This window comes from Fusarium musae, chromosome 2, assembly GCF_019915245.1.
Source record: "Fusarium musae strain F31 chromosome 2, whole genome shotgun sequence".
NCBI classification, from domain to species: domain Eukaryota; kingdom Fungi; phylum Ascomycota; class Sordariomycetes; order Hypocreales; family Nectriaceae; genus Fusarium; species Fusarium musae.
In genome coordinates, this window is record NC_058388.1 from 1,558,708 (window position 1) to 1,578,919 (window position 20,212).

At 48.8% G+C, this 20,212-nt stretch overlaps 8 protein-coding genes across 8 annotated transcripts; 5 read left to right on the forward strand and 3 right to left on the reverse strand.

The window, feature by feature from the left end:
- Positions 1 to 1,150: 1,150 nt before the first annotated feature.
- Positions 1,151 to 2,312, forward strand: J7337_002433 (uncharacterized protein; the record flags this gene model as incomplete). Its single annotated transcript, XM_044820162.1, has 3 exons — positions 1,151 to 1,243; positions 1,402 to 1,472; positions 1,532 to 2,312. 3 exons carry the CDS (start codon positions 1,151 to 1,153, stop codon positions 2,310 to 2,312), a joined length of 945 nt encoding a protein of 314 aa, XP_044684462.1.
- A 3,295-nt stretch (positions 2,313 to 5,607) lies between these two features.
- On the forward strand, positions 5,608 to 7,488 carry J7337_002434 (uncharacterized protein; the record flags this gene model as incomplete). Its single annotated transcript, XM_044820163.1, has 4 exons — positions 5,608 to 6,663; positions 6,721 to 6,974; positions 7,032 to 7,409; positions 7,461 to 7,488. 4 exons carry the CDS (start codon positions 5,608 to 5,610, stop codon positions 7,486 to 7,488), a joined length of 1,716 nt encoding a protein of 571 aa, XP_044684463.1.
- Positions 7,489 to 9,277: 1,789 nt separating this feature from the next.
- J7337_002435 (uncharacterized protein) lies at positions 9,278 to 10,612 on the forward strand (the record flags this gene model as incomplete). The annotated part of the gene is made up of 4 exons (XM_044820164.1): positions 9,278 to 9,383; positions 9,441 to 10,078; positions 10,127 to 10,316; positions 10,368 to 10,612. The coding sequence occupies 4 exons, from the start codon at positions 9,278 to 9,280 to the stop codon at positions 10,610 to 10,612; spliced, it is 1,179 nt and encodes a 392-aa protein (XP_044684464.1).
- A 470-nt stretch (positions 10,613 to 11,082) lies between these two features.
- Positions 11,083 to 12,684, reverse strand: J7337_002436 (uncharacterized protein; the record flags this gene model as incomplete). The annotated part of the gene is made up of 1 exon (XM_044820165.1): positions 11,083 to 12,684. The coding sequence occupies one exon, from the start codon at positions 12,682 to 12,684 to the stop codon at positions 11,083 to 11,085; it is 1,602 nt and encodes a 533-aa protein (XP_044684465.1).
- Positions 12,685 to 13,701: 1,017 nt separating this feature from the next.
- On the forward strand, positions 13,702 to 15,243 carry HAT1 (histone acetyltransferase 1; the record flags this gene model as incomplete). The annotated part of the gene is made up of 3 exons (XM_044820166.1): positions 13,702 to 13,720; positions 13,774 to 14,055; positions 14,105 to 15,243. 3 exons carry the CDS (start codon positions 13,702 to 13,704, stop codon positions 15,241 to 15,243), a joined length of 1,440 nt encoding a protein of 479 aa, XP_044684466.1.
- A 541-nt stretch (positions 15,244 to 15,784) lies between these two features.
- Positions 15,785 to 16,918, reverse strand: P5CR (Pyrroline-5-carboxylate reductase; the record flags this gene model as incomplete). The annotated part of the gene is made up of 2 exons (XM_044820167.1): positions 15,785 to 16,737; positions 16,855 to 16,918. The coding sequence occupies 2 exons, from the start codon at positions 16,916 to 16,918 to the stop codon at positions 15,785 to 15,787; spliced, it is 1,017 nt and encodes a 338-aa protein (XP_044684467.1).
- Positions 16,919 to 18,075: 1,157 nt separating this feature from the next.
- On the forward strand, positions 18,076 to 18,972 carry J7337_002439 (uncharacterized protein; the record flags this gene model as incomplete). The annotated part of the gene is made up of 3 exons (XM_044820168.1): positions 18,076 to 18,231; positions 18,284 to 18,460; positions 18,532 to 18,972. 3 exons carry the CDS (start codon positions 18,076 to 18,078, stop codon positions 18,970 to 18,972), a joined length of 774 nt encoding a protein of 257 aa, XP_044684468.1.
- Positions 18,973 to 19,306: 334 nt separating this feature from the next.
- J7337_002440 (uncharacterized protein) lies at positions 19,307 to 19,939 on the reverse strand (the record flags this gene model as incomplete). The annotated part of the gene is made up of 2 exons (XM_044820169.1): positions 19,307 to 19,633; positions 19,721 to 19,939. The coding sequence occupies 2 exons, from the start codon at positions 19,937 to 19,939 to the stop codon at positions 19,307 to 19,309; spliced, it is 546 nt and encodes a 181-aa protein (XP_044684469.1).
- Positions 19,940 to 20,212: the final 273 nt, after the last annotated feature.

Genomic DNA, 20,212 nt, shown 5'->3' on the forward strand with positions numbered 1-20,212 from the left:
GCGGGTATATATATCAAATTAACAACATGACAGGAATCTTCGGGCTGGTGGCACACTCATCAAGAGAAGCGTGATACTTGAAGAACACCGCCTTTTTTGGACAGAGGTTTCATTGTTCGAACCCCGCCTAAGGTAATGACAGTGTTTTCCTTTGCTTTTCTTTACATGTCACCCTTTCCTTCTGTTTCTTTGAAACGGTACAGAAGCTGCAGACTATAGGTACCTAGTTAAATAGCCAGGGAGGCTAATTTTTGGGGACGAGGTCCCATCATCAAAAATGGGTCAGTCAGAGCACCCCATGGAACCACCAACACCAAGTAAAAGCTGGTAACAAACAGTATATATGAGTGAGGTTACCGCCGTATGTTTGTCAGTATCGTTTTCAACAGAGATATCCAGTACAATAAGACTCGTTCTCTTGTGAGTACCTCGATTACACCGGTGGCGAGACTGGCAGCATCATATAGTAGGCAAGCGAAGACGAACACAAGCTTGGTACCGAATTCAACTATTAGCTTCCTGTGTGGATTGAGGACAAGATCAAGCCTAACAAAACAAAACAAGAATTATCCCTGGTGTGCTGGACGCTGTTGTGCAATTGTTTCAGGTTTAGGGATACCAGATTTCCTTAATGACTTGTGTATGAACTCGGATTTCCTTTTGATTAACGGTAACTCATGAATGCCTTATGACGCTGTAGTATGATCGTGGTCGTTAGCAAATACATGGTTCACAGTGGAGGGCTGAGGTCTTAAATAAAGCAATACATGTGAAAGACAATGTGGCTACTGTGGCTTGAGAGTTTCATCGAGGGTCGAGTGGGAGGGGTTCCAGCATCCAGAGGGGGAAAGTACCTACAGTGGGGACCACTCACCTAAAATCGTTTCGACCACAGGCAGAGTCTAGAGGAAGAGGACACTTGTGCTAGCTCCTTATCCCGATTAACAACCCCCTACATTTATCCGCAACGTCACAACGACTTTGACAACGACCACTGTGGTCAATTTCTTCCTGCTCCAGCACCAAACCTCACGACTTTGTTGCCGCATCCCAGAGCGGTTTGCGCCCATATTGAGCCACCTCTAATTGGCCCTGTACGAGAGAGAGAGAAGAGAGCAGGGAAGAGACACCATCATAATATAGCTTCATCATGCGGTTGCCCTCACTATCAGCAGCGCTCCTTGGTGCGCTCGCATGGACTGCCCGCGCTGATGATCTTGATGATAACATCAGGAGTATTTCGGTATGTGCCCCTGCCTTCTTCTGGCCGATCAACTGGAGCTTCTTTGCTAACATTCTTCACTCTCTAGCTCAGGACACATTCCTTGACCCAGGTTAGTTGCGGCGCACGCGAGCAGTCATTCACGGATCGACAGATCAATTAACTCTTTTACTCGGCAGCCCTACCTGGACTCGGACATGCAAAGCCGCTGGTACGACTTCGGCGGAGATACCATTATTCGAACCGATTCGTATGCATCCTCAATTCGCTGACAACGTTATACTTCGGATGTGGGTTGACTTGTTATAGGTATATTCGACTTACTTCGGATCGTCCATCGCAGTCAGGGTGGATGTACTCACGAGTTCCCCTCACCGCGACAAACTGGCAGGTCGAGGTTGAATTCAAGATCTCGGGCAAGAACCAGCTCTATGGAGACGGCTTTGCTATGTGGATTACCCGCCAACGTGCGCAACAGGGTACTGTCTTTGGAGGACCCGATAACTTCGAAGGCCTCGGAGTCTTCATCGACACTTACAAGAACAACCGTCCCGGCGTTGTCTTCCCCTATGTCATGGCCATGTATGGCGATGGCAAGACCTCTTACGACAAATCCAACGATGGAAAGCACACCGAGCTCGCTGGCTGCTCTGCGCGTGGTATTCGACATGCGAGTGTCCCTACCAAGATGCGCCTCACCTACTTCCAGGACAAACAACTCAAGCTAGAGCTCCAGTACAAGGTTGAGGATGAGTGGCAGACATGCTTCGACCTCGAGGATCCCCCAGCCATTCCTAACATTGCCTATGTTGGTTTCACTGCTGAGACTGGTGAGCTCAGCGACAACCACGATATCATTTCGGTGGCGGCCAAGAACCTTTACACTCAGCCTGGCACCAGCAACACTGGTAAGTCATCTGGCACTAAGAATAAGGGACGCAAGGGCACCGGTAAGACCACCAACGGAAACAAGCAGGGTGGTAGCTGGACATGGTTCTTTACCAAAATCATACTGTTCATCATTGTTGCTGGCGGTGCTTATGTTGGCTACACTGCCTACCGAGCCAGGGCCAAATCGCACAGGTTCTAGACGGGATCGTCGAGTATGAATGGGGCCAGCGCCTGAAATGAAGTGACGGAAACAAGTTGGTGAGATAAAAAGGTCTCCGCTTAGACAGCATCGTTCAGCTTTCCTTGAATCTCTTGTATCTGTGTTTTGAGTAAGGGAGAGGCGACGAGAAGGGTACAAGTCGGTGAGCATTGTGACGCACCTTTGATACGGCGGAAAAAACAATCTACTATTTTGCTGAGTTATGACTTCGTGTTCCTGGTTCGACTGTTCCTGCTTTTAAAAATTGACTTTTTTTTTTTTTTTTTTGAGGTAGAGTTGTTAGTAGAGGGGAAGCCTCGTACTACGTAGGGCGTTAAGAAACACAGCCCTCGTATCATAAACCATGGACAAACGTACCGCCTGTGGTCCTATAGAAGCATATCGATCGAGCCTTTGCCGGCAATATTATACATGTACAAGGATTTCTATATGAATAACACTAAAACAGAACCTGTAAATACACAGCAAATGATCAATTGATATGAAAATTCAAATTAGCTTGACGGATAATCGTTGATGGTTTCTGAAAACAGCGAACTTCAGGGTAACTAATTTTGCTATGAGACAGGTTACGCACAGAGGCAAAGATAATCACAAGATATGACATATAAAGAAATCGTGTTAGGCCCTGTAGAAAAGAGGTAATTGATCAAATTGGTGTATATCCGAGCCATTGGGGTAGGTGAATATGTTGAGCTAACGGCTATGAATGAAAAAGGGTTGGCTTTACTATATACTCACAACAGGTTGAGCACTAATTCTACAAAATGCTGGAAGTCGACCTAGCATGTATGAAATACCAAGGAAGCAGTAGTGTTCACCGGATTTGATAGAAAAGGCACAGCCTCTTTTGTACATAAGGTACAGAATAAGAGCAAACCTAAGATAATACATAGAGATGCAATTCGGCCTCAACCTCATGCAAGGCGCAGTGCAACACCAGATTATATTAATCTACCCTATGTATGTTCAGATAACCTACTCCGTACTTTACATAGGTAGTCTCCAATCCCCAAACTATTAGTGATCAAACTGAGCACAAAGGATAGACGGCATTCCACTGCATTCAAGTACGCGAGCAATTCATCTCATCTAATCACTCCACGTTCCAGCGGGCGCACTAATCCTGAGCCGGGAGCTTGACTGAGTTATGACTGATCACAAGGAAGCTTTCGTGAGTCGGTGTTGGTCTAGTTGATCATCCACTCATACAAAAGCCCTCTCTCACATCCTTTCTAGATCTAAGTAGTAACTTCAACACAGGAAGCTCCCGTCGGCTCATGGATCGGATATCCACCCCGCCTTTGACTCGAGACAGTCCACTTTCTCTCTGTATCTAACTTAGCAGTGACGCCAAGCGCCGAATCTCGTCCAATGTCGAGATAGTAGTCTCATCAGGTCTATGGCTTACAGTACTTCATTGTGCTGAGCTGTTCTTCTTTTCGCTGTAGCTCCTGATGTCAGCTTTTGAAACACCCAATAAACGGCCCGGATACTACTTGTGTCTTTTGTCTTTGCTGAGCTCTCTCCCTTCCATTCCAATCTGACCTAGGTAGGTAGTTAGTGAGATACCTCTCATACAGGCCGCCAAACCCTCCCACCAGTCTCGACTTTTCCTCACTCAGCCCGTCATGCTTGGATCTACTCAATCTACGTCTTGTTCCTTTCATCTCACTTGAATTTGATCTTCTACATATTTCATGTCCCTCCCTCAACGTCACCCTCATCGTCAGCCAATCCCACCTCATTGCCTAACTCAATTGTCGTCACTCGTGTACTATTTGGTCCTGTGCAAGCTACTACACGTCTCGCCCACTTTCACCCAAGTCTATTAGAACTATCGACAGCATTGCATTGCTCTCTATGCTCTGACCCAGCCCGTGTCATTCTTGCCATCCTCGCGGCTGCTATAAGCTACTAGTTACATGCTAGAGCTGCAGCAGTTAACCAATTGCCGCTAAAGAGATATCGTCTTGACAAGTTGGCGCCTCCTTTTGGACACGAAACCACACAAGGCACCGCAAGCGAGCTCACAAGAGGGAAGAAGCCCACGGCAATAGCAACTCGCGGCATCATTTTGTGCCCATCAGTACCAGTACCAGCTCCCGCTCGTGTGCAATCGTTGATCCGATCTGAAAGAGGGGCAACTTTCGTTGTGGGCGGAGCTCCAACCACTACATCATCACCAGCCTGCTTAAACCTTGTACCGTTACTAGCTTGCTTAAGGTGCCTTGTTCTGGCTTGCCCTGCCTTCACAATCATTCATATCACCTTCTCTTGTGCAAAAGTTTTGGTCACTCGCAATTAGACGGGCTCAGTTTTGGCATGGCTGTTTAAACGGCGAAAAATCAAAGCCAAAAGCTCTTTCAAGGCACGGAAAGTCTCAAACGAGGGCTCTTTGGCTAGGTAGGTATTCGTATCCTATCCCTCCACCTGTGCCAGCCACCAGAGAGCCAAGGAATAGTATCAGCCATCCAATTGCCGGCCTCGGGTGGAATGCGCCAAGAGTCCAAATCCTTTGTTCACTTACGAAACCAAAAAGAAGGAAAAAACAAAGCCCAGGTTCTCACCACCGAGCATTGTCTTTATTCTCACTGTCCTGTCCACGCATGCTTGTTAAGCCCATAGCCCTGGATACCGTTGTTTACTACCTAACCTAACCTAACCTCTGAGGGAGCTGAAAGAGAGCTTCCCCACAGAAAGACAAGTCGATCTTGAACAGACCAGACCGAGACCAGCACGTCACGTCAGCCTCCAGCCTCTCCCCACCATTACGTTGCTGTACCTGAACTTGAAAGAGCTGCAATTGCAAGGTTAGCTCGGGCTAGTAGGTTGCACCAGGCGAGCTCACTGACCTCTTGCTGGTCCAGGAGAAGCAAACGTACTCAAATCCCTCCAACTTTGCTGTTTCATCCATCTGTCCCTCTCTCTATTATCTCTTGCGTATCTGTCATCCTGTTGTCAATCAATCGGAGAGCTCTCAGTAAGGCATATTTCAACCGATTATCCCACAATTGGATCCATCCACATCCACCACAAGCCCACCACAAACCAAGCTGAGAAGCTGGGCTGGGTAAACTGACCTGTTCCGCTCCGTTCGATCGATCTGCACAGAGTGTTTCCTCATCTTTGGGTCCATTCTACCGTAACCACCACCACTCCTACACACTAACTACGACTACCTACCTTACCTACCTATCTGATCCCCTCCCCGCTTCCCGTCTCTTGCAATTCTCTCCCCCCTCTCTTTCTGTCGTCACACTATTACTACCCTATGCCTTCACTGGGGTTTCTCAAGAAAAAGCGGACCAGAGAGGGCAACTCTGACCCTTCTGCTTCAAGTCCAACTAGTCCAGTTACTCCTACCACTTCCAGGTCCAAGTCCATCTCCAAAGCTTTTCACCTGCCTCGAACAAGCAGGCAATCCACCTCAGCACCAAATTCCCAACCAACCAACGGCCAGAACCAGCAACAGCAACAGCAGCAGCAGCCCGACCAGATTCAGGAAGGTGCCGTGTCTCAATCGAATCAATCGTCTGCGCCGAATGAGCAGACGACAGCAGCTACGGGCGGACAGCAACAAGAAGATATGAGCGCAATTAACCTCCATCAACCCTCATACGGTGCGGGCAGTCCTATGAATCACGATCATCAAAACCTACCCAGCATCAATAACCTCATCAACCCGCCCCAGCAGCAGCACAATGCCCAGGGCAATTCCTACAACAACGGCCAGACCAACCCGCAGTACCTAGCCGCCACGATAGACAGCCATCGACCGCAGACCGTCAGTCCCGGAACTGATCCCGCAGCCCTCCAACAGCAGCAGCAGCAAGCTCTGCCACAGCCAAGTATGCCTCCGCAACAGCAACAGTCGCAGGCGCAGCAACAACATCAGCAGCCATCTCAGCAGTTCCAACAACAGCAGAACCAGAGTCAGAATCAAGCGCAACAGCAACAACAGTACCAACACCAGCCGCACCATCAACAGAACGCTAGCACTGGTTCAGTCATGCGCGTAACAAAAGGAAAATACTCGTTGGGTGACTTCGATATCTTGAGGACGCTTGGAACTGGTAGCTTCGGTCGAGTACATTTAGTCCAATCGAAGCACAACCAGCGTTTCTATGCGGTCAAGGTGCTCAAGAAGGCCCAGGTGGTCAAAATGAAGCAAGTCGAACATACCAATGACGAACGTCGCATGCTAGCTGACGTCAAACACCCTTTCCTTATCACCCTCTGGGGCACGTTCCAGGACCCCAAGAACCTCTACATGGTGATGGATTTTGTTGAAGGTGGAGAGCTGTTTTCACTTCTGAGGAAGTCGGGAGTAAGTTTTATATGATACTCTCCGAAAAACCCAATTGACCTGACTAACACACTGCAGCGTTTTCCTAACCCCGTTGCCAAATTCTACGCCGCCGAGGTCACTTTAGCTTTGGAATACCTCCATTCAAAGAACATTATATACCGCGATCTCAAGCCGGAAAATTTGCTGCTCGATCGGCATGGCCATCTGAAGATCACAGATTTCGGTTTCGCGAAGCGTGTGCCTGATAAGACGTGGACTTTGTGTGGCACTCCGGATTACCTAGCGCCTGAAGTGGTCTCTAACAAAGGCTACAACAAATCCGTGGATTGGTAGGTTCTTGCGACTGGCGAAAGAACAGAAATGGACTAACATGTTTGGCGCACCAGGTGGTCCCTGGGCATCCTGATATACGAAATGCTTTGCGGTTATACCCCCTTCTGGGATAGTGGATCTCCCATGAAGATCTACGAAAACATTCTCAAAGGCAAAGTGAAATATCCGGCATACGTCAACGCGGACGCTCAAAATCTTCTTGAGCGTCTGATCACAGCCGACCTCACAAAGCGATTAGGTAATCTCTACGGAGGCCCAGATGACGTGAAGACCCATCCTTGGTTCGCTGAAGTCACCTGGGATCGATTAGCCAGGAAGGACATTGACGCACCTTACACGCCACCAGTCAAGGCGGGTGCTGGAGACGCGAGTCAATTCGATCGTTACCCTGAAGATCCCGAGAAGTACGGAGTGGTTACCGCACCAGATGAGTGAGTGATGATTTGCAATCTCCACTGATTGACCAAACTAACCCTTTCCAGGTACGGTCACATGTTTACGGAGTTTTAAGAAAGTGCTTGAGAGCGAGTTATGGATGCACTTTGTATGATTAGGTTGGAAACAAACCTCTCTTGGTGCAGTCAACTTTGGGTGGGCGTTCATGCTGGTGCGCTTTCCTCTTGGATATGAGATGCTGGAACTGTGTTATTTGTCGTTGGTTCATGTTTCACGCAATTGCAGGAAAGGGTTGATGAAAAAGACGGCTCCCGGGAATCTCTGGTTGGAGAGTTGGTTGGCTGTTGGCTGTTGGCTGTTGGTTGATGAGCTCAGTTTGGAAAGCCAGGTGAACATAGCCTATGCAAGTAGCCCAGGCCACAGAATACCTAGCCTTGAACGAATATCCGTACTACGGCATCCTTATACTCAAGTACCCATAGTATATCTAGTCCGTCTTGGTGACCAATTGATGAATATGCGCAATTCCATCAATGTTTTCAGTCTACCAACGTTGCTATGACGTTTCCTTTATAATTCTTGTCAGAAGCTATAGTAGATAGAATCCCCAGCTGATAGAAATTCTGCTTCATCTTCCACCGCTGTGATTGAATGGCTGGCTCCACTCAGCCACTAAAGAGCGGGTTCGGGTTCCTCTTTTAAGTGGCGCTAAGTAAAGCTGGGGTTGGGATTTTGGGAGCGGCCGCCATCAATCTCCGAAGGGACGGACCGCCGTTATGAAAGAATGTGCTTGTCGTTGCTATCTATACTTTGCAGTTTGCACACAAAATACCTATCCAAAAAATCGCGGGGTTGGGTTGTGATCTAATGACAAGGTAGGTAGGTAGGTAGGTAGGTAGGTAATACTGGCTTTGATTGACAAGACCAGCGAAGGCTTTTTCCTTTCAATTAATTCAATTAATCATTGATTTTATGGTTGACAGGCCAGAACCGATGCCCATTTCTCGGTGCTTTTTTCATTCAATGAATGGATGTCACCCTGTCTGACATTTGATTCAGCCTCATCCAATACCTGGGTAAGATGCCTAGGTAGTCACAATCCCTACTAGCCCTGTGTCTTATAAACTCACCGATTCTTTTGCTTCTACATACGTTTTCTTCTCTCTTATATCAAGTCCAACATTTACCTCTTGGTCGGGTCCTCCAAAAAGCCCACAGCCAAGCTTTGACTAGCGACCTGCAAGGACCAAGACGGGCAGCGAATCCGGTGGAGGTGGCTTGCTCTTTTTTAGGACATTGGATCCAATGTGAGAGATCTTAAAGACACCCGCCTTCTGGATACCTCCCTACCATATATACAGAAGAGATACTTTTACGTCTGTCGCACACGCAGCATCTGAGCTCGGATTCTTGCATCGCAGTCGCAATGGAAGACTATTTGTTTCGACATTACGTTGACCAGTGTCGCGTTGTCAAAGAAGAGACCAGCTATATCCAGGTCTTCAATTACTCGGCAAGTTATTTGTCGAATGGACTTTGTCTAAAGAACAACGCTTGCTAATGCGCTCACTAGGATCCGTTCTATGATGTCTGCGAGGAGCACCCCTTGCCCGACGATGAATTTGACAACTTTCTTCATCAAAGGGTAAGTCAATACCTTGAACTGCAAAGCATCTCATCGCAGGACTCAATTGACAAGGATAGGGTGCCTTTGCGCCGCCAGATCATCTGAGGTCTGGCACTAAGCTTCTCAGCGGTGTACGAATAATGTGAGATCCAACGTTGCAAAACATCGAGATAGAGTCCACTAACACCGCCGCTGCCAAGAGTTCAAAAGAACGCCAAGCATCCCGATACGTTTCTCCCAAAGGTCATCTCACTTCCGCCGGATAGATACAGCTCCATGGTTCGGACCTTGAACTTGCCATATCGGGGAATCGAGACGACTTCAGTAGTTGGCCCCTTTTTCTGGTCTGCTCACGACCAGGATGAAGACGAGCCTCATTTGCGTGAGTTTCTTTCCCCCCCGCTGGACTCCTGAACTGGACCACCTGACCTCTTACCAGAAATTGTCCACCGTAAATCAGATGTTCTCAAGAAAGGGAGAACACGAGGCTGGGAGATGCTTCTCTCACACTCCCTCAAGACCGGGGTCACCACCGGTTTTATCAAAGGCACTCCCAGCTCAGAAGTTGAAAAGTCCTTGACCCATCTCAAAGCATGTGCTTACCAAGTTGGACACCCCATGTTACTCCCCATCATCATCCTCACGTATGATCTGTCCCCCGAAAATGACGAGAAACAGCGAAAGGCTCGGCACTGGCTTCGCCGTCTCGAAAATGCCGTGAGTTTGCGCAATGAAGTTGAGGAGCAGGAACAGTACTTTCAAAATGGATTTATCGATATCGACGGTCTGAGTCGTGATCTGGTTGAGTGTCATGGCAATGTCATGTGGAAACGACCTCAAGCATATGAAGCACTGGTCAAAGAGATGGAAAAGGCCATGGAGACCTTCCGTTTTGCTTGGATGACACTGGCTCCTGCGGCCGAGGAGCAAAACGAAGCCGAAAGAAAGCACCGTAAGGAAATTCAAAAATTGCATCTCAGTATGGCATCTCGTTTGGACTTTTACAAAGTCAAGCTCAAGGGCTTGGAGAACTACATTCATACAACTCTCGAGAGACTCAAGGTTCAGCGGGAAGCGGTCAGTCACCCTCAAACCTGTCGCATGCTGTTACTGATTTCTGGATAGCTCTACAACATCATGTCACAGCGTGAAGCAAGACTGAATCTTGAAATTGCAGGAGAGCAGAGGCGAATAGCCCATGCTAGCAAGCGAGACAGTACGGCTATGAAGACATTGTCGCTCATGGGTGCCCTATTCTTACCTGGAACATATCTCGCATCCGTATTCAGCATGACATTCTTCGACTTCGGAAAAGGTTTGCTATGGCTCTCGATTATCTATTGGCGTTGCTAATCCGCTGATGCAGATGCCGACCCTGTCATTTCTGTTGAGCTTTGGGTATACTTTGCCATAACGGTTCCCGTAACGGCGCTGATAGTCGGTGCCTGGACGTTCATTGACAAACGCCGCCAAGAGCAGCACAAAAAGGACGACGCAGACCTTGAGAAGAATATCGACAAGATGGAAAAGGAGATCATGTTTGCCCTTAGGAAGCGGACGATGAGTAAAGCCAATACCTGGAACACTGTCAGCCCACCCCCGAAGCCATGAGGAGGAGGAAAGGAAGATATTGCTCGGAGATTTGATAACATTGTGGAAATTCTGGGTTTACCACGCGATTTACGACTTATGAACACATTGACGCCAGTTGTGATGATATGGACGACTTCACTTCAAAGTCAAAACCAAATTTGACGAATACGATGCATTACATGTATATTTGCGTACAAAAATACGATACGTTAAAATGTGAGCGTCTCATGACGGTATCAATAGCTGTCTCCATGATATCCAGGTAGCACCAAGTCCGTTTCCTCGAGTCTGTCCGACTTATATAAGAAACGACTCACCCATGAACATGTCAATCAAACCCCAATCAGTCCTTCAACTCCACGACGGTTTATTATTACCGACTCTAGCAAGGAAGATAGGACAGCACAAAGGCATAGTACAAAATCAAAGAGTCCTTGCTTTTCCCCGAAAGACCTTGCGCCGCCCATGTATAGAAATGATGTGTGTGGCTAGATACGAATCTGGCCTTCGCTAGAACCACCAAACCATCTACGGAAATCAGGTGCCGAGTTCGATGATCCAGCACCTGCAGTATCATCGCCGCCACCCATCCACTTTGGTTTCTTGATATCGTTAAACCATTTAGGGGCTTCGATACCATCCATGGTGTTTTTCATACGGTGACCGATGATGGTAAAGAGGTTATCGTCTTCGGGCGGCTCGTCGTTCCAATTTGCACCATAGCGATGCTCTGGGCCACGGCGGGCATTCGCAGCTGGAGCTCGAGCTGGTGACCGAGCTGGTGAAGAAGCGGCGCCATGGGCGGATGGTATAGACAAAATTGGAGCAGATCTGCCACCAAGTGTTCCAGCAGCCCCTATTCTAGCAAGTGCATCTTCTCTGCGATGAAAGAGGGTGTTCCCACCTAGTTCACGAGAGATGAGATCTCGGCCTTCCCGCCAGGAGCCAGTACCATAAGTGGTGCCATTCTCCTCTTCGTCGTCCATCACATCCATACCTACAAATATTCGTTTGACCCGACCGTAAATGCCAAAAAGAGTAGCAAAGACAGGGAATAGTACGACTACGGGGAATAGGTCGTCAAAATAACGACCCAATGGTGTAAAGTCGATGAGTTGTCCGAGAAAGTGATAAAATACAGTCTTGTTATAGACCTGGCTCGAAAGGAAGGTGATGAAGTTGTAAGAGATAGGAATAGTCAGTTTGGCCACCTGCATTGCATACCAAAAAGCGGACTCATGAGCGGTGTTTCGTCGAACGAGGGCTCGACCTCGCCAGACTTTGACCTCGGTCATCGAAATGAGCGCCGCTGCACACATGTAGCAGATCCAGAATGACGAGATGGCCTGTCCAGCGAAGCCGACTTCAGGCTTATCGCCAACCCAATGATGAACCACAGTTAGCCTGATGATAGAAAGCTTGGGGAATGCAAACTTGACGACCTCGGACCAGACAATACAAGCCGACGCTGCTGCCAAGAATAAACCGAGAAGGACTTGAGCATAAGGCAAGATTTGGTAATAGTAGAGATATCGAGTATATGGCGTCAGGATGGCGGTCTTTTCCCAAAAGGTTGCATGAGGTGACACCTCACCAAACTCGAGCTTTTTCGATGCTGCCGAGTCCAGGATCGCTTGCGTTTCAGCAGCTTCTTGAACGAGGTCACTCCAAGCATTGACATATCGAGATCGAGCGTGTCTGGCGCGCACATACTTCCTAGTGAGATCGGCGAGATACTTTTCGGTGATGACATGTGGAATAATATTGTTATCGGTGCTGGAACCAAACCGGGTGCCTCGGGGTTGCGACTCGGGAAGATTGGCCATCTCTTGCAGTTCTTCTATCCAGTCTCGGTATGTGTTTGCGCTTCCTGTCTTGCGTCGCCCAAGCTCGGCAACCTGAACCTCAATGTCCTCAAGTTTGGTAATCGAGTCCTCCATTTCTTCGTAAACCTTGGGCGCCTTGCTCTGGAGTCGTCGTAGTCGTCCGCTGATGCTTGCGCCGCGCATGAGTCGTCTAGGTATCGACACCAAGCCGTGGCCCATGAGATAGATGGCGAGAATTAATCCCCAACAATATGCGAGAGCCATGATAGTACCCTTAATAACGTCGACTTTGAAGGAGAAGCCGGAGGAGATGACATAGTAAATGAGCCCTACAAAACCAAAACCTAAGACGATGGCGTGAAACTGGGCATTGCTACGAACAGAGTACATGAACTTGTCGTATGGCTCTCGATATCCAGAGTCGGAGTATTCGGCAAGGATTGGAAGAATAAACCTGTGTATGCTGATTAGCCTCCACCACGATGCAGTACACCAAATAATCATACCATGTCAATGCGAATGTCAACCAATATGAAATGCGCCATGAAACGAGTATGACTCGCTCAGGGAGCCATATGCCCCTTGAATCTTCATCGTCAGTAACTGCGCTCGAGGCAAGATCGACCGGAACGAGGATCACGACAATGGTTGGTAGCCATAAGGCGAAGAAGATGGGAATGAGATAAAAGGCTGGTGTCGTCCGTAACGGGAGATAGTATCGTAGAATAAGGAGAACGACGAGGGATATGACAACTAAAGCGATGCACGAGAAGATGGCAGAGCCAACCGGGGACGAACTGCTTGTTATGTGTAACATTTCAAAGAGTCGAAGCGCATGGCGCACAAATTTGTAAGGATAAGGTTGAAGCGAAAGTCCGAGTTCTAAAGACGGTTCGGTTTGATTGACTGAGACTTGAGTGAGTGACATGCGATAGCCAGGGGTACGAGGACCGTTCGGACTTAGCCTGGGTGTACGTACTGGCTGTCCCTTACGTCATTTTCTCTATGAGGCACACACGCAGTTTTGGGGTAATTTGGCCTGGAAAATTGGGCGCGAAGACTGACTGGTGTTGGCGTCCTGGCTCACTCAGGCGCATGGATTTAATTGAATCGCGTAAAGTCGCGTTTCGGTGGACCCCTTCACCCAGACAACGACAACCATTCACAACTCGAGCGCATCGCGGCTTGGGTTCAATCTTTTTCAGGACTTCGTTGCACCAGGTCGCATTGTGTTTCTGATCGGTGATTTACTCTCACTGTCGTTAAGAGCAAGCAGAAAAAATGGCAAACATCGAGGAGTGTAAGTCTGGCGTCTGCCACGGCTTGATTTCCCAAATACTGACATTTATTAAGGGCTTGCCAACGCCAACGAGGCGATTCATATCAGCCTGGTGTCTCCCTCCGAATCTGGCCTTCAACATCTGGCTACATTTAACCCTCGACACACATACTCGATTTTTGGCGAGGAAGAACAGATCTTTGGGTACAAAGATCTTAAGGTCAGCCTGCGGTTTCGCGCGAACGACATGCGACCGCACTTGAAGACATCCTACAGCAAGAAATTCAACCTTGATGGAGGCCCTGAGCCTACTGATGTGGCTGCTGTTCTTAAAGAAGGCAATCATTTGCCTAAAAGTATGTTCCCCTCCTTGAGCGCGCAACAAGCAATACTAACAGCACCTAGTCGCCTTTGTCACAGGAAGCGATTTCGAAGAGAGCTCCAAGCTAATTGGCGATAACTGGGTACCGCCTGGAACCCTCCATGCGACCTTCGATAGTCCTGATGGCGAGTACGAAATTTGGCGTGGAAACCTCGCCGATCCAGCTATCCAGCAACTCAACAGCCGCCTACAGATATTTGTTCCTCTTTTCATCGAAGGCGGCACTTATATCGGCCAAGATCCTGAGATGGTCTCCACAGAGCTTGATCTCTCTGATGCCGATCGATGGACTTTCTTTGCCCTTTACCAGAAGCGAAAGGTGGCGGACAAGACCTCATATGTGTTTGTAGGCTACTCAACCATCTACCGATTTTACTATTTCCAACCGCCCACGCCCCCAGCGTCGCCTCGAAGCGATGAGTGGGAGCTGCCAAATGGTGAGGTGGACCTCGCCGAGTTGCCCTCCCGAACAAGACTATCTCAATTCGTTATTTTGCCCCCTTTCCAGGGCAAAGGTAACGGAGCACGACTCTACAAGACCATCTTCGAGCACTACCATAAGATTTCACAGACGTATGAGTTCACTGTGGAGGACCCAAACGAAGCCTTCGATGACTTGCGAGACATCTGTGATTTGCAATTCCTCCGCACGATGCCTGACTTCAATGACCTGCGGCTTGATACGAGCGTTACCCTTCCTAAGAAGGGAACTCTGCCAAAACTGATTGTTGGCAGTGACAAGCTTGAGACTATCCGACTTCAGGCTAAGATTGCACCTCGCCAGTTCGGTCGAGTCCTAGAAATGCATCTCATGTCTCAACTTCCCAAATCAGTACGGCCGACAATGGACATTGATGGAGACAAGCCAGAAGCTACACAGGCCGACAAGCTCCAGAGCAAGATCTGGAGCTTGATTGTTAAACAGCGACTGTACCGTCACAACAAAGATGTCCTGTCTCAAATCGAACCTCATGAGCGCGTTGACAAGCTTGATGATACTCTGCAGGGTGTTGGACTAGAGTATGCGCGTATCCTCGCTGCCTTGGAACGTTCAGCGAAGCACTCTCAAAGCCAATCAGTAGCGAATGGCAAGCGAAAGATAGGTGCAGAGGAGACCGAACAGGATCCGGGTAGCAAGAAAGCTCGCGTTGAGGATTCTTAGGTGTTTATGTATTTTAATTTCTTGACGCTTAACCGAATGAACGGATTAGCTGGGCGTTGGGAATAATGGACGAAGGAAAATGTACTATCTTGTGTATAAATCAAACCATTACACCTACATGCAGTGAAACCTAGACTATGCTATACCATGCCACGCCACGCCACGCCATGCAAACAAACAAGCCGGCCATATTTACCGAGGCGAGAATAATTAACTCCCAAAGGTCTGCAGCGAGAATTGCTGGGTCCTATCGAATCCAAGATAGAAGGCCATACTAGGATTTTGTCTTCTTTCCCATACCGTATCCTTATTAGTCAGTCATATACCATAGGAAGACTTTGCTATAGCAAGGAGTTCCCGGAGCCTTTGGCTTGGTCTAACAATCCTCGACCTCTTTAGGCTCTGTTTTCGGTTCGTAGGCTGATTCTAGTCATTGGAAGTCCGATACTACTTCGGGGTCTGAGATAGGTGGGGAACATGAATATGATGGTTGCCGGGACTTTCTGGGAAGACCTGGCCGGTCATCGTGGCCATGATCCATTCATTCGTAGCGTGCACCGGGAAATCTGGTGCCATTTACACCGTCAGCCCCCTTTCCAATCTGACCGGCCACAACAGCGGCCTCACGTACAGCTCTCGAGACGGAGCCACGGACTCTGCCCTCCTCAAGAATCAAGACACCACCAATAGTGCAGCCACCGGATGTGCAAACCTTCTCCCGAAGAAGAGCAGGATGCTCGCCATTTTGGACAAGGCCAGCAGTGCCCCTCATAGACTGAGTAGCCATGCGCTGAGCATCGGCACGGGGAATGCCCATAGCAACAGCGCCATCGATGGCAGCTTCCAGCACCAGGGCGAAGAAAGCGGGACCTGAAGCACACAGAGCTGTCGAGGCATCCATATGTCGTGTGGGAAGGTAGACAACGTCACCAATGCGCCTGAAGATCCATGTAACGAGGCTCTCGGTGGCATGGTCGAGGGGAGAACTAGGAGAAGCGATAACAGTCATCGATTCACGGATCACGGCAGCTGTATTGCACATGGCCCGGACAATGCGGCATCGACCATCCTCTTCTGGGTCCTTGGAAGGGACAGCGCCGTGGAGAGCGATTTCAATGTCCTCGACTGTGATACCAGCACAAACGCTGATTAGAAGTTTGCCGTGCAGAGCTTTTGAAATGCCAGGCTCGCTCAGGATCTCTTTAACCATCCATGGCTTGCAAGTTAGCAGAACAACCTCAGCCTGCTGAACAGCACCAATGTTGTCGCTATGGACAACCTTGAGAATGGAGGAATGCTCCCAGAGAGCGCCCTTGACGCGTTTAGCGCCTGCAGCAGTAGCAACACTGGCAACGAAGCGTGAAGGTAGTCGTTCAGGCACCTCGTCGCCAGGAGTTGAGGTTCCTGATCTGGGGAGGGACTGGAGGGGCTTTGGTCCTTGCATCTCAGCGAGTGAGTTCAAGATACCACTGAGAATAGCAACTCCCATGGTTCCTTGGATTTGTTAGCAGATGAGAACTGTATAATAAAAACACCCGCAGAAGTTTATAGCATCGCCCTCAAAATAACGACGATTTGCATCTGGTACGACGGGTATTTCTTTCGACTTACCACAACCAAGAACAGCCATGGTGAGGTCTGTACTGCCGTTTGAGCCATAAGGCGTGAGAGCCATTGTGTTGGGAGACATGATGTTTTGCAGTTGATGAAAGGGAAAAGCCACTTGTTATTTAAAAGTTTTATATGGAGGGGAAAACTTTGGCATAGAGGAGATGCTTGGTACCTGAGTCAAGGACGGGGCCCGAGTGGTTAAGTGGAGGAAGCAATGGGGGAAAACGGGACTGAAAATAAGAAGGATAATTAAAAAAGGGAAGGGAAAAAAAGCACTGGGGAAATGGAGGAAGAGAGCATACTTATGTGGGAAAATTCTACTTATAAACAAATGCTATTACCAGTTTACTGAGAAGCAAATGCACGCAAAAGGCTGAACTTTACCGGGTAACGTAAAGGAAAGTGCTTTTGCTGCCCAATGCGCATCCTGGCCACACAGTCAAGACGAAGCAAAAACGGAATACGTCAAAAATAAGGGGTAAGTTGGCGACTCACGCCCGTTGATACTTCTATGTACAAGCTCTCCAAACGGGTGCTATTCACCGAGAAGAGTGACGAAGCAAATTACCGACAGGCAAAGTCTCACCATGTCAGGAGACAGGAACCATTCAATACCCTCCCATTGGGTTCCGACTTCTTCCAGACAAGTTCAAAGTCTAGCCTGGGCCGTGTAAGTGAACCCCTGTGAAGTGAGGTAATTCGTGAATCTGACGCCCCTGAGCATGCTTCAGGGCTTCACCAGAAGCCCTTTCACGCGACAAGCCTTCACCGGAACCCTCTTATGGTTAGACTGATGCGTTACACCTTCGGCCTGTCCGGGCCGGATCGATTCCTTTCGTGTGGAGGAGGGATGAAGCTGGACAAGAAAAAGAAATGTTGCGGGAACGGTGAGACCTGGTTATTCCCGCCGGTTTCATATCAAACTCGCTTCTTCGCACGGCCACAACGTGGCACAATTCCTTTCCCCTTGCAGACCCACTATCAACCTCATCGACAAATTATCCGGGCTTCTCACCTACCACCTAATTCAGCTAAACAATTCATACTCGCTATAGCTAGGTAGGTACTTTATACCAAAGTTTTCTGTTGTTCTCTCTCCCTACCTCTGCCTTGGCTCTGATACTCTCAAACCGTGGTTTGTGTTTCAACTTATTCGGTCTTCTGATAATAAATCGTTTTGAGAATTTCCACTTTGCACAACCAACTCACAACTTTCTCAACATGGCCGACCCATTTGAAGTGCGAATGCGCTTCACCTCCCAGCTTCAACATCTCAACGCGTCGGTTTCATCTGCTCAGAAAGCAGCACAGTATGCGCTTAGATTCAGAGATATGGACGAGGACTTGCATTCGTGCATCCTGGAACAGCTTGAACGGGTGAGTCGGGCCATTTCATCTCAGCGGACTCGGCATTGACACAAGATAGCAGAACAATATGAACATACGTGCCAATATAATGTACTTTATCGAGCATTTCCTAGATATGGCGCAACGTGACGGACATCCCGACTACATTCGGATGATGCAACGGGACATTATCCGTGTCGTCGATGCTGTTGCCCCGGATGATGGGTCAGGTGCTGCCAACGTCAAAGTGGTCCGAAAGGTGAGTTGATCCCCGCGTCGTGGCGCAACCCCAGATTTGTTCTAGAACCTGTCGCTCACATGTCGGTGCAGGTGTTGCAGGGTCTTCAAGGAAAAGGGTACCTCGAGTCGCAAGCAGTCAGTCAGATCGAAGATGTCATCAAAGAACGTGAGACAAATGTCGAAGACCTAGGCCTAGCTTCACCAAATGGAGATGTCGAGATGACAGACATGCCCCCCTCACAAACCATACCTAAAGCAGGTCGACGAAGCACGTCACACCAGCTTGACAAACGTCAAATTGAGCAACGAATTGAGGAGGACCGCGAGCGCCACAAGCGTGAGCGTGAAAGCATTTGGGCAGTCCCCAAAGTCGAGAATGCTGAGATGGACAGACTGTGGGAGGAGACGAGTGACTTTGGAGAAGACGACGACCGTCTGCTCACCGAAGAGCTGGATGACTTTCACAAAGAGATGGAGATACAGTCTAGTTGCCAGCACAATCATGGAGCAGCGAACGGCAACCGTCACTAAATGGAACCGAATCATCTTGCATTTTTATGGATATTGGTTGGCGTTCGGTCCTGGGCTCGCATTGGGATTGAGAGAAAAGTATTGATACCCGTTGTTTTCGGCATGGCTGGCTAGAGTAGCGAAGTTTCAGATCGACCTGCCATGAGAATTCAGGTCGCATGTAGATGAACAATACATTGTTCAATATGATATCATAATTAAAAAGAACCCACCACTGAATGGGCCTTTCTAAGGGTACATATTGTTAGATACTAGTACAGATGTTTATACACATGCAATCCAGCCATCTATCGTGCCAAGTCGCCAGTCGTTGTGTCCCAGAGATCCAACAATTTTACTCCATAACCACAGTGGCGCCCAACTCCTTCATGGCGGCGATAATCTTCTCAGCATCTTCTTTCGGGACGTTCTCCTTCATCATCTTGGGCGCACTCTCGACGAACTTCTTGCTATCCACCAAGCTCAGACCGAGCATGTTCTTGATCTCCTTGATGACCTTGGCTTTGGATGGGGCATCGAACCCTTGCAACTTGAGGGTGAAGAGCGTCTTCTCGGCGGCAGCAGGAGCAGCCTCCTCAGCTTCTTCGGCGGCGGCAGGAGCAGCAGCGGGAGCAGCAGCAGCGAAGCCGCCTATGGGCATATCAGGAATGTTGAGCTTGGTCTATTGAAAGGTTCCAGTTAACAATTATACAGCGACAAAATAAACCCTCCATGGTTCAATTGAAGCCGGATGGTTATCTTTACTAACCTTGAGGCTTAAAACAAGGTCAGCAGTCTCCAAGAGAGTAAGCTGGCTGATCTGATCGACAATGGCTTCGATCTTGGGGTTGGCGGGAGCGGCATCGGTTGAGTTCCATCTCCTCGAGGCAGCTGAGACTTTGACGAGCTGTGTGGGTGCCCGGGTAGCGCGAGCGGATCGGAGGTGGCGAGCACAGCTCTGGGCAGCGTACCGACAAGACATGGCCATTTTTGTGATTGCGGTTGGCTGAGGATTGCTCAATTCAAAGAGTCGTCGCGGGCGGGCGTCTGAGGAAGCGTCTTGAAGATTTTCGAGCTGTCTCGATGGTTTGGCGGGCTAGCGGCTGTATCACGTGTATAATTGGGCCTTCACTTACATCGAACCATTGCATCCTTGGGTTGAAGCATACCATCCGACTATGCCCATTTTTGAAACTTGCATAGGTTGGGGCATGGAAGAAGTAAATGTTATAAGCGGCCAAGTATATATGATCACACGATA